This window comes from Nycticebus coucang, chromosome 1 (genome assembly GCF_027406575.1).
Source record: "Nycticebus coucang isolate mNycCou1 chromosome 1, mNycCou1.pri, whole genome shotgun sequence".
NCBI lineage: Eukaryota > Metazoa > Chordata > Mammalia > Primates > Lorisidae > Nycticebus > Nycticebus coucang.
Window position 1 is genome coordinate 111,801,714 of NC_069780.1, and position 16,792 is coordinate 111,818,505.

At 35.6% G+C, this 16,792-nt stretch overlaps 1 protein-coding gene across 2 annotated transcripts in view; it reads right to left on the reverse strand.

Moving 5' to 3' along the window:
- ARSK (arylsulfatase family member K) overlaps nucleotides 1-16,792 on the reverse strand; it is a 46,625-nt gene that overhangs the window by 24,188 nt on the left and 5,645 nt on the right. For both annotated transcript variants that reach the window (XM_053586401.1, XM_053586391.1), the window contains exons 2-4: nucleotides 14,632-14,761; nucleotides 12,035-12,194; nucleotides 1,160-1,442 (exon numbers count right to left, since the gene is read on the reverse strand). In XM_053586401.1, coding sequence (XP_053442376.1) covers nucleotides 1,160-1,442; nucleotides 12,035-12,194; nucleotides 14,632-14,761 — 573 coding nt within the window. The remainder of the gene's footprint in view (nucleotides 1-1,159; nucleotides 1,443-12,034; nucleotides 12,195-14,631; nucleotides 14,762-16,792) is intronic.

The following is a 16,792-nucleotide window of genomic DNA, read 5'->3' on the forward strand; positions in this document are numbered from 1 at the left end:
AGTAATAAGGCTGAAAGTGAAATTCAAATCAAACATAAGGATACATTATAGAAGAAATAGCAGACTTGGGAACGCAGACACTATTGCCCTTGCAGAGACTCTAGCTGTGTAGCTGGAGGAACGTGGTGAAGGCACACTTACTGATATAAATGAGGAAAAGACTGTTGTAACAAAAAGGATGAAGATGTCTCAGAGGAAGTGACGTCAGTAAAGACCATCACATCAAATGAACTCTTGGGAGATCTCTCATGCCATTGAAGGTACCAAAGGTACAATGTTGCAAGTTGGTCCAAATTTTAAAAAGAATATGAAAATTTGCCAGGACACAGAGAAGATGTTTGCTCTGTACCGAAAGTTACACGATGAGAAGGCAAGCACTGTTCAAACCACTACTAAGTTTTTAACAGACTGGTAAGTTTTGACAGTATAGTTTGACTTATACTGATATGGTATGTTTTTAACAAGCTTATGCTTTCTTTCTTTTTTATAAAAAAAAGATTTAATTTTTTTACAAAAAATATGATTTAATTCTCTAGTATTTTCATTACAATGCACTAAATAAATACTAATTTTACTATTTTTTCTATGTCTACTTATAACAAAAGAAGAGAATTTTAAATCTTCTGACAAAATATTTTTAAAGTTTCCAGGAAAATTTTCTCCTTGATTACTCAGATCATTTTGTGTAGTCTTAGCTTGCTAGGTTATTTTTATGATCCTGAACTGTGTAAAGTGAGGACAACTTACTGTCCTGCTGGTACTAAAGGAGAGTTCTAACAAGGGATTTCAGCATTGCTAGGGCATCAGGGATGAGATTATGGTTGAAGGTAAATGGTTCCTTTCTCAAATTTCTTTGATTAATTAACTCATGTTCAGAGAGTTAAAGAAAATGCCTTTCAGTGTCTCTTTTTAAAAAGAAACATATATGCAAATATATTCAATCCAGAAGTAAATTTCTGAGTTTTAATACTTAACTTTATTTCTGTAAAATTGCCCCTTTAGCTTTTATTCAACCAGTTATTGGTCAAGTATGAATAGACAATTGTCAAATTTGAATAGACAATTGTCGAAAATAAAAGAAACAATGAGCTAATGTTAATGAACTACAGATAGAATGTTCACTTTGGAGCTTTTGAGCACACATGATATTGTTACTTACTCTTTCAAGCCAGTAAAGAGATGTGTGAAATGTTGAGGATCCAAAATATTCTCCTGAAGAAGGTGAAGGGTAAGGGTGTGGCAAATTTAATCCCAAGTAAAGAACAAATGGTTCAGTATAATTAATCGCTTCCTTTCTTAACCAGTTTACGGCTCTGTCTGTACTCTTCCAGTCTTTTTCCATTACTCTTACTTTAGTCTTACTAGGGATAAGATTAACCATAGGTCTGCCCTCTTGTCTGAGTAAGAAAGCAACATCTCTTGTCCATGCCTCCACACGATTACTGAGGGAGCAAAAAAGAAAGGTATATTGTAAGGTATTCAAAAAGTTTTACAAACTAAGCATACATGTAAGAAAATATCACAGAAAACAAGTTTTAGACTTAGTCACATGAATGTTCAGAGTAATTACATTAGATCTCAATATAATTGAGAAAGTTGTTAAACATTACAAATTAAAAAAATCAGGAAAAAAATAACATGAATGAAGTTCATGTTAACATGAATGAACATTCACTTACGTTTCCTTTAAAACTATGACAGATTACTTACAGAGGTTACTTTTTCTTATAGCAAGTTATTTAGTCAAATAAAAATGTTTCAGATTCCCAGTATTTTTCCTTAGTTATTAAATTTTCTAGCATTTTCTTTTTCTGAGAAGACAATATCTCTAACCAAAGCTACTATAATTTCCTTCTACCACTAAGTCTTTATATTTTTAAAATCATTCCATGCACATGTATACTTTAGGTGTTTCTAAAGTTTCAGGTTTTAAATTTTATCTGGATTTATCTTTTCTCATTAAAAGAACAATCTTAACTATAATCCCAGCTATCTATGCTGTGATGCAGATTTTTTATTATAACCTAGAGATTTTTTTTATTAGCTGATTTACAAGTTCAATGATTCAATTAATTCAACTTCTCTAAATCCTTAGTCTATTTTATCTTATTGCTTGATTTTTATCAATGTCTAAGTATATATAGCTGACATAATTATTTAGGAATCAGTTCTGAGCATTTCTAGAAAGCTTATTTTTATAAATTTCAGTTGAGGTAAGTACATCTGAAATGCCCTATCAAAATGCCCTCTTAAAAGAAGAGTTTTAAAAAAATCCAGATACCAAAACACAAATAAGGAATATTTTATATTAAAACATAATACTCTGCTTAAGATAAATTTTAATCCACACAAAATGACTAATGACCCATAGAAGAGCTAAAATAAAATAATTTTATCATCTGCCTTTTGAAGATGGCAGGTAAAGAAATTTAAACAGCCATAATAAAAATATTTTTCATTACAGATATTCAATATAATTTGATAAAAAAGTAAAAAGTAGTATTTCAGTTGAATTATATCTATCGAACAGATTCTCGTTAAATCTAACAGATGGAAAAGCCTAAAATAGGAAATTTTGTAAAATTCATCATGCTATCAAAACAATGCTACTAGTTCCTCAGTCTTTTGCTTAAATCATTGCTGAAATCTCACTATATGTGATTATATTAGAGTTTCTGCAGAGGCATAATTTTAGGGTTTATAACACCAGCAGTACTTGTGGTGGAACTCAAAGCTTTGGGGATTAGAAGGAACAGGACGCTGAAATTCACATAGTATGTTCAGGAACCAAAGTGCTTTCTTTCAACTAAAGAACAATGCATGTAGAGCTATGGCTGAGGAATTGTGAGAAAAAGCTTGTGACAACAGTACAACCTCATTAGCAGCCTATCTTCAGGGTACTGTGGACTTACCCCGTGGGCTCCACGATGCAGTCATGAGTAAGTCTAGAGCATCTCAAGGGAAGACTGTCTAGCCTTGAAAGATGGCCGTATTGAAGTTAGGCTGCATCTTTTGTCAAAGCAATGATGAAGTATGATTTCATCTAACCTTTCTGGTAAAGGTTAATCATTTCTCTGATAAATAAATTCATACCCCCTCTCTATTATTTTTTTAACTCTGTATGTTCCGGAGATTCTGTGAGCCCAGGTCCCCTTAAGGGTAAAAAGGCTCAAATCAAATGAATTTTGGCCTAGACTTACATTATGGCCAGATTTCAAACTTGGCTTTATTTTTGCCCTCTTAGTACACAACATGTGGTTCACCTTCCTATCTTAGCATTCTCCTTTATCTTTTCACAAGTGTACCTTTGACATGATTACCATAACTTGCTGGTATTCAAGGAGAGTTCTAACAAGTGATTTCAGCATTGCTAGAGCATCAGGGATGAGATTATGATTGAAGGTAAATGGTTCCTTTCTCAAATTTTTTCTTTGATTACTTGACTCATGTTCAGGCACTGTGTCTACGTAGAAAATGCAACTGTTTTATAACCTAAATAGAGTGAGGAAGAAAAAAAAGTATAAAGTGATGTATTTGGAAGATGAATATGCTACAGTAGTTTAAAATAATCTAGTGCTTTTTTAGGCATTCGGTAAATATTAGTAATTATAACAAGTGCCTCCCGGGTCATCATAAGCACAGGAGACAGGGGCAGGAGCAGTAGCCGACCGTGACAGGAGCTGCAGTTCTGAGCCCAGCCCTCCTCCTCCTAGTCAGTAACTCCAATGACTAAAACAGGAAGAGAAGTATGAATTAATGTGCAACTCTGTGACTATTATAATTACAATAATTCTGATCACTATTTCCAGTCCTTTCTTATAAGGATGGCAGAGGACTGCCCCTGGAAATGACAACTTTTCATCATGTGCTCAGACCCACCTCTTTGTCTCACTGCTCTAAGTGTCTTTTTCCCCCTCCACCATTAGTTGCTATAACTGCTTCCAAATATAAGCTTTCTAATTACTTAACCACTGGGGGCATTTTGAAGAAATTTCTTGCATTCTATTTCTATGTATTTTATCCAAAATACTAAGAGTTACGGTTTCCATAAGGACAATTGAAAAGGACTTGTATTAATAAAGAAGAACTAAAACTACCTGTGGTTCTGACACTTTGATTCATTGCCTGTTTTCAATATAAATACATCCTGGGTGCAGTGGCTCATGCCTGTAATCTTAGCACTCTTGGAGGCAGAGGCAGGCGAATCCCTTGAGCTGAGGAGTTCGAGACCAGCCAGAGCAAGAGCAAGAATCTCTTTTTCTACTAAAAATAAAAAAAGTTAGTCTCGTGTTGCGGCGGTGACGGTAGCCCCAGCTACTTGGGAGGCTGAGGAGGGAGTATTGCTGGAGTCTGAGGTTGCTGTGGGCTGGGCTGATGCAATGGCAATATATATAAATATACCCTGTTACTTGCAATAGGCACAGACACACAATGTGCAGGTTCCCATATGCTGGCATTTCTCAAAGTGTGGTCCAGGGATCCACACAGGGAGCCCCAAGATGCTTTCATTAAGTCTGTGAGGTCAAATCGATTATCATAACAACAGTAAGATGTAATTTGCCATTTTCCTTCTCATTCTCTCATTAGTATACCCTGAAGGTGAAGGACACCAATTTATCCTCAAGTGGGAGCTTAAATGTACAGTACACCCACTTCAAAGGAGACTGTTCCCACACTCTCAGAGACGCTTGAGTATGTCATTTTGTCCTGCCCCTTCTATAAATAACCCAATGTCTACTTCAACTCTTTGTAGAAATGTAAGAGGGGCTTTTCTTCCCAAAGAGACACAAATAATAACCACATATTTCTGGCAAGATGTTCACAACTGGTTAGACGTACGCCTTGTCCTACATGCACCTAAGGTCCTGTTCTTTACACACCTGCCGCACCAAGTGTTGTCTGTGGACCAGCAGCATCGGAAACCCCCTGAACCAGAACAGGCATTTAACAAGATGACCAAGTGGTATTTACTGCTCTACATACTAGTGTTAAGAATTCTTTTCTACAAAAATTCTTGATTTTTAGACAGGATAATCAAAATGGAGTTTCCACAGCAGCCTATAAATAGAAGAATTATTCTACTTTGTTTCAGTTCCAGAAAACAGGGTGATAGCTAAACATACTACCCAACAATCAGCAGTTTAATTATTAGTTCTTTTGAACTACAGAAACATTCCCCCCTAATACAAGTGAAAAATAAAGCTACTTAACACATTACTAATTAATTACTGGGTAAGTTTATGCATCTGCCATTGCTGTGCCAGCGAGCCAAATTCTACTGCTGTAACATTGGACAAACCAGTTCACAGGTAGCACAGAATTAGTTTACACAAAAATAATCACATCTGAAAAAATACCACACAGAAAAATTGATGATGCCAGAAGACTGTTCTCTGAACATGAAGTAGGAACCTACACTAAAAGCTTTAGCTTCCTGAGATTCTACGGAAGGCAATTACCTCAGACTTCAAGAGTTCTATGAAGATCCCTCTCTTTCCCTTTTTCTCTTGCTTTCTTACTCATAGCAGCTAATGTGTTTCCAACAACGCTCTTGAATGAAAAAATGACAATTTTGAAAAAGGCCCATGAAAATTTTTTATCAGCCTAATAAATTCTATAAGAGAAAAAGGACTCCATTCCCATTCCTGTTAAATGCTCTTCTCTCAAAGTTGTGAGAAACACACATACCAGTTTTGAAAGAATTTGCAAGGCTTGTTATCTACCTTCCTTATATATGATCACTCACAAAAACTGTCTTTTAACCGAATGACTCCTACCAAGTCTGGCAAATTCAGACTGGAGCATCAATTTCAATAGACAGTCTTTAAATGCTCAATATATACATGTTTTCCAGTGCTTTATTTTATTAATTCCAATCACTTTCTTCTTTGGTCAAATTATAGTAGCTGGTACTTTTTAATTTTTTTATTCATAGATTTCTTTGTAAATATGAGGAAAATCATGGATTTTTCTCCACTAAACAGTAATAATAATATACTAATCATGTAACTAATTATATGGTTATAAAATAATAATGATGATGATAATAATAATAATTACATTTCAAACAAAGGTTTTTTGTTTGTTTAGCATGTATACCTGACAGAGTACACATGTTTGCTGCTGTTTGGACTGAAAAAGGCAGCCCTTTTGATTCAATTGAAAGAAAATGTAATGAATGCCTAGCACATGTGAGCCACTGTGCCAGGCAGGTGCTTGCTGTGCCTTGTTCAGCAACCAAACTGTTATTTCCACCTCACATCCATGCAGACATACAACCTTCTACTAGTGTACTTTTCAAGAGGAAGGGCCAAATGCTACCTTGTGGAAAAAGCAACTGTAATAAAATAGTTCAGTTATAACTATAACATTTATATAGTTTAGATCACATTCACTTTTATTTTTTAATGTTTTTGAGATAGAGTCTCGCTCTGTTGCCTGGGCTAGAGTGCCGTGGGCTCACGTACCTCAAAGCAACCTCAAACCCAGGAACTCAAGTGATCCTCCTGCCTCAGCCTCCTGAGTAGTTAGGACTACACGCGCCCACCACTACGCCCAGCTAACTTTTCTATTTTTAGTAGAGACGGGCTCTCACTGTTGCTCAGGCTGGTCTTGAACTCCTGAGCTCAAGCAATCCACCTGCCTCAGCCTCCCAGAGTGCTAGGATTATACATACTCACTTTTACATAAGAGGAATAGTTTTTTTCCACTTTCAAAGCAATTTAACCTATCAACATTTTAAATTTCTGTAAAGTTTCATTTTATAATATATAGAAAATATAACCTGGATAAAATGCTATCAAAATTGAAAGGACACAGTAGATGGATTATTCCCAGTGAATCTGTCATTAATAGAATTTACCAAGTAGTAAATGCAAAAGACATGGCAGCTGGTCCATAGCTCTTGCTGAAGGGGTGACCGAGGTGGATTTAGGATTTAACTGGTCAGGTGTGAGTACCTAATGAAAGGATTATGTCTTTTCATCTTTAACATGGACAGCAATTAAGATGGGGTCTCACATGCAATATGAGCTGGGCCTATTGTCCTTATAAACAGAATTTGAATTTAGAAAGAAAATATAATCCAATAACTGGCAGTAATCCAGAAGCAGCTTTAAGGTAAAGAAAGAAAATGAAGCTTGAGCAGATCAGTTGCGGTTGGAAGTGATGTAGTTGAGAAAAAGACCAAGGGAAGAGGAGTAAGTCATGAGGCATGCTAATCAAGAGAACTAGAATAACACTCCCCCAAAGGCCACTACTGAGGTAAAATGCTACACTGGGTTCAGAATTACTCCCCAGTTCTATAATTTGAGGCTAGTGTAAGTACAAGCCCCTGTTCTTAGATGACAATCCAAATTTCTTTCTACTACATGCAAGTCCGTACATTATGTTCAAATCTTCTCTGCCCTGCACAATCCCCAATCTTTTGAAGGTGGAAGTAAGTGATTATTTTGTATTTTGATTACCACTGTATTCATATAGTGATCTTTTTAAGCCCATATGAGGTCAATTAAGTTTGTGAATTCATCCTAGGAAAAGTGCTAATACTTCATTGCCGAGTATCACTATGGCCACCTTTGAAGTTCTTCCCTTAGGGAACTGGGCACTGATGCCAGCCCCTAGCCTATTCTTCAAAGAACTTTTCCTAGGATGAGTTCATGAACTTAATTGTCAGACTGCATATGATGACAGCTCTGATGGCCATTGCAGAAAAAGTTCCAAAACTGCTTTGAAGGTATGTAGCACTTTTCTAGGATGAATTTGTGAACTTAATCATCCAACCTCCTATTATCATAGTAGGTGGTTCAAAAAACTTTAGCTGAATAAATATTAAACACATCTGATTTTACTTTTGTAAGTTAAGTAAGGATCATCTTTTAATACTATTTTAAAGAATATTACTTAACATTAAATTTCTTTATTATACTCATGTTAGAAATCTATTAATGTTTTATATAAAATCAATTACCTCCATATATACTTGTAAATTAACATTTTCTTTGGTTTTGTTCATTGTAAAATAATTGACATGCTTCTGTCAAGTGGATCTGATCCCTTAGAATACAAATGACTGAACTTAACATTTAAAATGCAGGCAATTACTTGTATTAAGAGTGACATTTTCCTTTTATTTTATTTTTTGCAGTTTTTGGTTAGGGCTGGGTTTGAACCCACCACCTCTGATATATGGGGCCGCCGCCCTACTCCTTTGAGCCATAGGCACTGCCCAAGTGTGACATTCTTAAGACCATGTTAGTAAGTATAAAAATACCCAATTGTAGATATGGTTTCTCAATTTCTATACTTTGGATTCTTCTGGATTTCTCTATTTTTGATTCTTTATGGGAGATGGTTGTCCTGTTAATTGTAGACTGTATAGCAGCAACCCTGGCCTCTACCCACCAGATGCCAGGAGAATACCCCCAGCTTATTAACCCAAAAATCTCTCCAGACATTGTCAAATGGGAGCTGGAAGGGGGCCAAAACTGCCCTAAGTTGGGAACCACCACTTTAGATACTAAAAATATGTTGGCAAAAAAGTTTTACCTAAAAGCAAAAATGATCAAAATATCCTATGAATTAAATACAAATGTTTTCTTTCTGTTGATCAGAAGATACAGCAAATGTAAACTTAAACATATTAAAAGCACAATATATGTAACATGAAGGACAGATGAATATTAGGAATTTATATACCACTCCACTGAATTTACAGAATTTCAGAGTGGAACTTTTAAGGTATAGTTTAAATTCATGTGATGAAACTGAGATCCTAAGAAGATAAGTAACCTTCCCAAGGTTTAATTGTTAGTAAGTGGCACTTTTTTGAGTAGTACTACCAATATCTGTTTAACAGCTATTTGGATAAAACAAGCGTGCATCCTATAGAGTTCCTAGTATGGTGTAGGGTCTTTTATAAAGTAAGGACAAATAGTTGGAGTAGTGTTCCTAAGCTGGTGCAAGCAGATAGTACAGCTGACTCCTAAAAAAGACAGATGGAAGTATTGTAGTAATAAACTAAAACTTGTAATTCTGGCTGAAAATATAAGCAGGTTAAAAAATAGCCAACTTCAGCAGTAAAGAGTTATAAAAACCTGAGTTTTGATTTTGAGAGTCTATTAACAACACTGATGCTCCTATTTGTGAAACTTGATATTTTCTTTTTTAAGATATGAGGTCTCACTACTCATATATTGCCTAGGCTGGTCCTGAACTAGCCTTGAGTAATTCATCTGTCTCAGCCTTTAGTGCAGTGTTTTTCAAAGGTTTTTATCTCACGGCACACCTAAACGTATAGTTAAGGTTCTATGGCACACTTAAACTATGTTGATCAAAAAAAAAAAAAAGTAAAGAAAGAATATAATCACTGTGTGCTTTGAACTTTGAAAAATAATTTAATTAATGATTTAAAAAAAAATTTTGAGGCACACCTAAGATCCTCTCAGGGCACACTTGTTGAAAATGACTGCTCTGCAGTACAGGCACTGGGACTACAGGCACATGAGCCTTTTTTTCCCCAGAGACCAATTTTTAAATTTTCAAAGAAAAATATGAAAGATAATGTGTCATATAACTCACACAACCTTCTCAGACATGCTATTAACAAGCAACCTTCACCTATTTGTCAGCCAGACATCTGTGTGGGTACATATGTCATTCACGCAAATACTTGTGGTAGCTTATTTCAACTTCCTAGGCTTTGATGAGAAGATAAGTAAATGAAAATGTGCTGTAAACAATCACATACTTTGCCATCCCAAATATCAATATCCAAATGGTTCTTTTCCTCTACTGATTTTACAATTCCGAGTTAAAAAAAAAAAAAAGAACTTCAGAAAATTAAGAATATTTAAAACATTAAAAAATACGTAAAAAATAGTACATATTCTACTAGTTGAGGATATATACAGAAAATAGTACATATTCTGCTAGTTGAGGATATATACAAAAATACTTAAAAAATAGTACATATTCTACTAGTTGAGTAATGAACAAGTGCTATGAGCCTGGGTTAAATAAATCATCAATGCTTATCAAATGATAAGCTATAGGGAGATAAATACAGTTTTTTCTTTCATTCACTGATGCAACAGACGTTTAACTGTGCACCTACAATGTACTAGCACTATGCTGGTGAACGGGAGGAGAGCAGTGGAAAGAGATAAGGTCTTTGCTCTCCATGAATCATTACTCTGCTGAGGAATAAAAGGTCACATTTCAACCATTTCACATGGAGAATAAAAGTCACAGGGCATACATGACATTCCATCTTAGGCTCTTTTTAAGGTTTGACTAAAAAAACAAAGAAGGAAAGAATTTTAAGTAATTAGATAATTAATAATTGGATAATGTAAATAGTTGCATTTTTCTATTAATCTGTCTTTCTAAAAAGGAGAAAGATTTTAAGGACAAATTTGTGAAATTCCATAAAATAATTACTAATAGTGCAAAGTACTTTAGAAAAACAAGTTATGTAAATGTTAACCTGTAGAATAATATTTAGAAATAAACGTATCTTATATCAAGCACACAAAGTGAACTCAGTGTGAGTTTAAAATGGCTTGCTTTTTTTCCAGAGGCTTAAGGGACCTGGGCCCCCCTGGGACACATGCAGAGTTGGCTTGCCAGGAGTTAAAAATTCCACAAGCCCATTCTCTGAAGTTGTGCACCCCATGAAGCCTGAGATCAAAGGCATGCCATCTTTCCTCAGAGATATGGGCCAGAGGGTTGACGTATGTTAACAACATATTGTCAGAGGTCTATAGGTGCCCTGCCCTGAGGAAAAGACACACTCGTTACTTCATACTGAGTAAACTGAGTGAATGCTTGAAGATATTCTTCCATTAACTCTGTTCCCCTGTGGCTACTTTCTTCTTTATGATTTTGTGTAGACACCTGCCCAGAGATTAGTCAGTGTCTAGAAGAAAATGTTTACTGCAAAAGTGATTGTGTTGATATGGTAACAGGATATTTCCTTTCAAGTTGATTTCAGATAGGTAAATTGAGGTAATGGTGAAACTAACAGATAATAGATTAAGTGTGTACATGACTAGAAAGGTATAAAATCAAATCCCTAAATAAAGAACTTCACTACATGCCATCCCATCCCATGTAGTCTGTTTCTTGACTTAAAAATTACAGGAGCAAGTTTACACCCACAGCAAAGCTGCTGTTCGTTCGCGTCTCCAGTCACGCAACATTAACCTACAAGTCTGATTAAGTCATTTTTATAATAATAATCTCTTCTAATGAGTGAACACTTACTCTTTGCCAGGTATTGTGAAATATTTTGTATTATCTCACTTCATCCGTTCACAGTATCTTTTATGTTAATGCATATAAAACATTTACACAGCCATCATATGAGGTAGATATTAATTCCAATTTACAGATGAGAACAGACACTTAAGAGTGTCACAATAGACTTAAATTGGAAAGAACTGACAAAGGCAAGAAGCAAGAAAGCTACGGTGTGAGATACCGCCTTTACATGTGTCATGGAAACTCTATCAAAAGAAAACATAGGGTAACCATGTTTTACAAACTCTCTATATAGACCTTTAACGTTTAAGAAAAACACAATTTCCAGCAATTTGCAATTTTATCATTTTAAGAAGATTAAACAAAGCTAAAGTTTTAGCCTAATTAACATAATCAAGAGATTAAAAGATTCACTTTCATCTTTGTGGAGAAATAAAAAAAAGTCCAAAGAAATATTCAAAATCATAAAAGCCAAAGATAGAACAATGGTCACCAGTTGGGGAGGAAGAGGAAAATGGGGAGTAAATATAAAGTTAAAAAAAGGCTTGGTTATACAAGATGTATTAATTCTGGAGACTGCAGTACAGCATAGTGCCTACAGTCAACAATACTATATTATTCACTTTAAAATTTGTTAAGAGTTGAGATCTTATGTTAAGTGCTCTTATCCTCCTCAAAAATAAAACAAAGGTACTCAAGGGACAGTAAGAAGACCATGTGTGCACGCTACACAGAAGCCATCCTATTAGGGTTACTTTGAAAAATTTTTTACCTTATGGAGTGATGTCCTGAAGTATAGTCCAGTTTTCCAAATTTTTGTGTGTGGTAACCGTGCTTCTCCATGACGTCCATCCATGTTGTAAAATTTGGATCTAGACCCTTGAAGTTATTCCAAGATTCTGTCAAGTGAGTGAAGAGGCCACTCCACATTGCTGGGGAAAATAAAAAAGGAAATTGGGATTAAAATAAAGTTTAACCATTTGTTTTAACTATTAAGATAATTATTCTGAAAGAGCGGTCCATTAGTTTACAGCTCATGCTCTAAAATAAGACATACCTATGTTAGGAGCATTCTCTAACATTTCTAATTATTACCTCATTTTATCAGGGGGAAAATCCTGATAAACGTGAAGGGGGGGTTTCCATTTATGGATGAGGTGACTAAGGCTTGGAGGTTAAGTTACTTGAGGTAAATACAGCTGTAATTAAATATAAAAACTGTATGAATTTGGGGTCTTCCTTCAATCATAAAACAATTCTAAGTATTTACTGGTTAATTTTTAAATTGGTCACTTTAAGTGTAGATCTCATTTCCTCAGTTATCTTCAAAGACTTTCCCCATTCCTTGCCCTTTTGCTAGTTTCTCACAGAAAATTTAAGTGTACTATGCCTCCTGTCTTGCTTTTTACAACTGTAATTGTTTATTCAATAAATACTTCTTTTCCTTTTCCCATTTCTGTGTACACACATATTAGGTTGGAAAAAATAAACTTTCTGTTTTCATTTAACAACATGCTTTCTTAAAAGTGAGATGTGGGATTACTTGGGTTTGAATTTTAATAACACCAGTTAGTGAGAGGACTTTGATAAGTTTTTTAACCTTTCTGTACTTCAGTTTTCAAAATAGGACTAATGAGAGTATCTACCTTATGGAAATATTACGAGAATTATGTAAATTAATATATATATTTAAGGCACTTTGAATACTGCCAGATGCAAAGTAAGAATGCAATAAATGTTAATTTGCATTACTATTATTTTTTCTCTGTATTCAAACTCTTCAAAATATACTTCTAGAAGGAATATCATCTAATATTTTTGAGACCATTAACCCTTTGACTGGGGCTCAGGAACAAAACCTGCCTAGAGGCGCCATTTGCACTAAACGTAACATCTTGTTTGAATGTCTACAGGCATTGTTAGCAGTCAAAAGGTTAAAGTTCACTGACCACTTTCTCATTCAATATTTCATTTGATATTCAAAACAACCCTGTGAGGTACAGGACATGGATGTGACATAAAACAGCAATTTGTAGATAAAGAAACTGACTTTCTTGACATGTTACATTGAGGGTTCGAACCTGGGTCATCATCTCACCCTAGAATGGGGCTCATTCCACTTTACAGATAACAAACTTTTTTAATACACCTGGTCCCTGGCTTGGTGTCTGTAGGCAGGTCAGCGGCTAGGGAGCCAGCCACATACACTGGAGTTGGTGGGTTTGAATCCAGCCTGGGCCTGCCAAACAACGACAACTCCAACCCCACCCACCACCACCCCGAACCTCCCTCCCTCCAAAAAAGTAGCCGGGCATCGTGGCAGGAGCCTGTAATCCCAGGTACTTGGGAGGGCAAGGAAATCACTTAAGGCAAGGAAATCACTTAAGGCAAGAAAATCACTTAAGCCCAAGAGCTTGAGGTTGCTGTGAGCTGTGACGACATGGTACTCTACCCAGGGTGACATAGTGAGACTGCCTCAAAAAAAAAACAAAAACAAAAAAAAATATATATGTATCTATACCTGGTCCTTCATTATTGAGATATCATTTACAATATAGGTTAGGCTTCCTTTAATCATCAGCAATTACACAGTTGATAGTTCTAAAAATGTAGGTAAAGAACTAACTCAAATCACAGAATTCCATCTCAATACCTTATAAATTGTTGAGTGTTATTTATGCAAAGCAAACAATTATAAACTAGAAGGATGGAGGAAAAGACAAGCATCAGATAACAGAATTTATAACAATGGTAATATTTTCCTGTTTTTAAAATTAGTCATAACTTAATGTCAGATGTTTACCATTAAAACTGTGCGTAACTGTTAAATTATTATAATAAAAGTGAACAATTAGATTTGGGATAGAAATGAATTGAGACTAAAGGGAAAGAGATGATAATGTATGTAATCTGAAAATAATATAGAAAAATTCAGAAAACCTGAAAATAATAAGTTCTAACTACTTTGTGGTATACTTTAATGTCCACACAAGTCCTCCCAATTACCTATAGCCTTACTGAAAAATTTCCCTGGAAACAGACTTCTTTTAGGAAATTTGAGTACTCATTTGTTTCCATAGTCAAAAGATTCCTAGTCACCAATCACAAGGAAATGAAACAGTAACACATGAATTAGACATGATTCAAAATGACAAAATTTCCTACTCTTAAAAAATAAATTAGAAATTCTAATAACTCTAATACCCAATACATACTTTAAAACATATATCTCTTATGTTAAAAATATTTCTACTTAGGGCCAAAAGATTATACCTAAAAGTAGGATACTTTTAGGTATAATCTTTTAAACTGTGAATATATTTTCAGTGTATAGTCACTTTTTCCCATTAATATTAAGGTTATTCATACCTGCACGTGATGGGCAACAGATTGGAGAGTTTGTGTAGGCATTCAGAAAGGAAGTGCCATGTGCTTTCATTAAATTGATAAAAGGAAGTTTCACTACCTGACTTCCTGGATGAAATGTTAACCTTCCATCCTGGAACAAAGACGTTTAATTAACAATTATTGCATTACAAGTGAAGAAAATTACCTTTTAACTTTAACCATAAGATTTATAACACCAGGAGACTTCAATATGACTACAAGAGTCCTCAAAAGAAAAAAAACAAGTGAAAGAGTGTTACCAGCATCTGGTATCTATAAATAGCTAGAATTCAATGCAATATTATGCTTAGATTCATTTGAATACCGTAATTAAATTAAAGGACACCCTGAAAAGTTATTTGGGGGGATGATGGACTGACTGAAATAATATTGGGTGAATACTTACTATGTGCCAGGCATTGTCCACGCTCTGAGGATACTAATGGTGACTAAAACAGAGTCCCTCCCCCCCATGAAGCTAATAATCTACTGAGAAAGGCAAACGTATACTGGCCAATGAATCATGAATAATCACAAATTATGATATGCGCTTTGAAAAACACCTGAGAGAGGACAAAGGAGCCCTCCTTCAGAGAGGGTGGACAGGGAAGAATTGTCTGGGATGTATGAAACCTATAGAACGAGCAGGATTCAGCCATTCAAATAATGTAAAGATGTGTAGAGCTTGAGACATTTGTGAGGTGTAAGTGCTGATGACTGTCAATTAGACAGCGGGATAAGTAAGTCTGAAGATTAGAAGAGATGTCTGAGTTGGAAAAGAACTGGGGATTGAAAAACTCTCTTTGGTATAGAGCAAAGACAGAAAAAATACATATTCCAGTCCCCGAGCCTGCAAATGATGTTGAAATAATGATTTCAACATAACTGTAAGTACAGTTTAATAAATGAGCCAATCCAAAATATAGGATACACAAAAACCCTTGAGATGTCTCTGATTTCCAAATGGAAATATAAAGTAGGCTGTTGGATACAGAGAGGAATCTGGAGTTCAGAGAAGTCTTGGCGAAATAAGCTTGGGAACCTGCAGCACATTCGTGGTGTGGAAGACTGAGACTGAAGGACATCTTTTAGGGAAAGAGCAAAAGGAAAGGAAAGAATGGAGTTTAAAGGAAGCTGCAAGAAGTCACAGGTAGGAGAAGACTGTGGAAAACTGAGAAAGTATGGTCAGTGACAGAGGAAGATAGGCGGAGCCTGAGGACCACAAAAGCCGACAGAAGACAGTGCGCCAAGGAAGAGGTGAAGTCTGCTGTGTTGAGAAGACTGCTGAGGTGAGGCCGGAAAACGCCCCCTGGACTGGTGGTGCAGAGACAGATGGGTCTCAGTAAGGACACTGTCCATGGAGTAGCTAGGGCAGACAGCTAAACTGGAACGGGGGTGGGGGTGGATGGGTGGGGAGGAGCGGCAAGAAAGTGAGGGAGCAGCTGAAATAAGATACCAAATCTCTACTAAGAAGTTATTTTACAAAGAGAAGTGGAAAAAAAAGGAATAGTTGTTAGGAAATGGCACATGGGGGGGGCGATGTGGGATTAAGGTTAGGTTTTTGTCTTTTTTTTTTTTTAATTTAGGACCTGGCTATTTTTTCAGGTAGTCATTGATCATTTTAATTTTTAAAGGCAGAAATTACAATGTATGATATCCAGGGGTCCTCAAACTACGGCCACATGAGGCTGCGTGATTGTTCTTGTTCCCGTTTTTTTTTTTTTTTTTTACTTCAAAATAAGATATGTGCAGTGTGCATAGGAATTTGTTCATAGGAACAAATTGTTCATAGTTTTTTTTTTCAACTATGTCTGGCCCTCCACCCCTGAATAGACCAATAAGTGTTACATTTTCTCTAGCATTGCATAGTTTTTGAGAGGAATTGAAGGTGTGTAGAAGCACAACGTTAACTGTTTTTCACTTTTCACCTTACTCATATGACAAATATAATGTAGTTGGCATAATGCACATTAGTAGGTGCACATTAGAAGGTTCTAAAGAAATAAAAAAGATGCTCAGCCACAGCTCACCTGACCTGTCCTTGGCTCTGTTTAATTTTTTTTCAAAGGGGGCTGAGAGGGAGATAGCTTGGAGCTTTGTTATGCTTGTATGTCTGTTTGCTCCTGACACAGGAGTGTGGTGA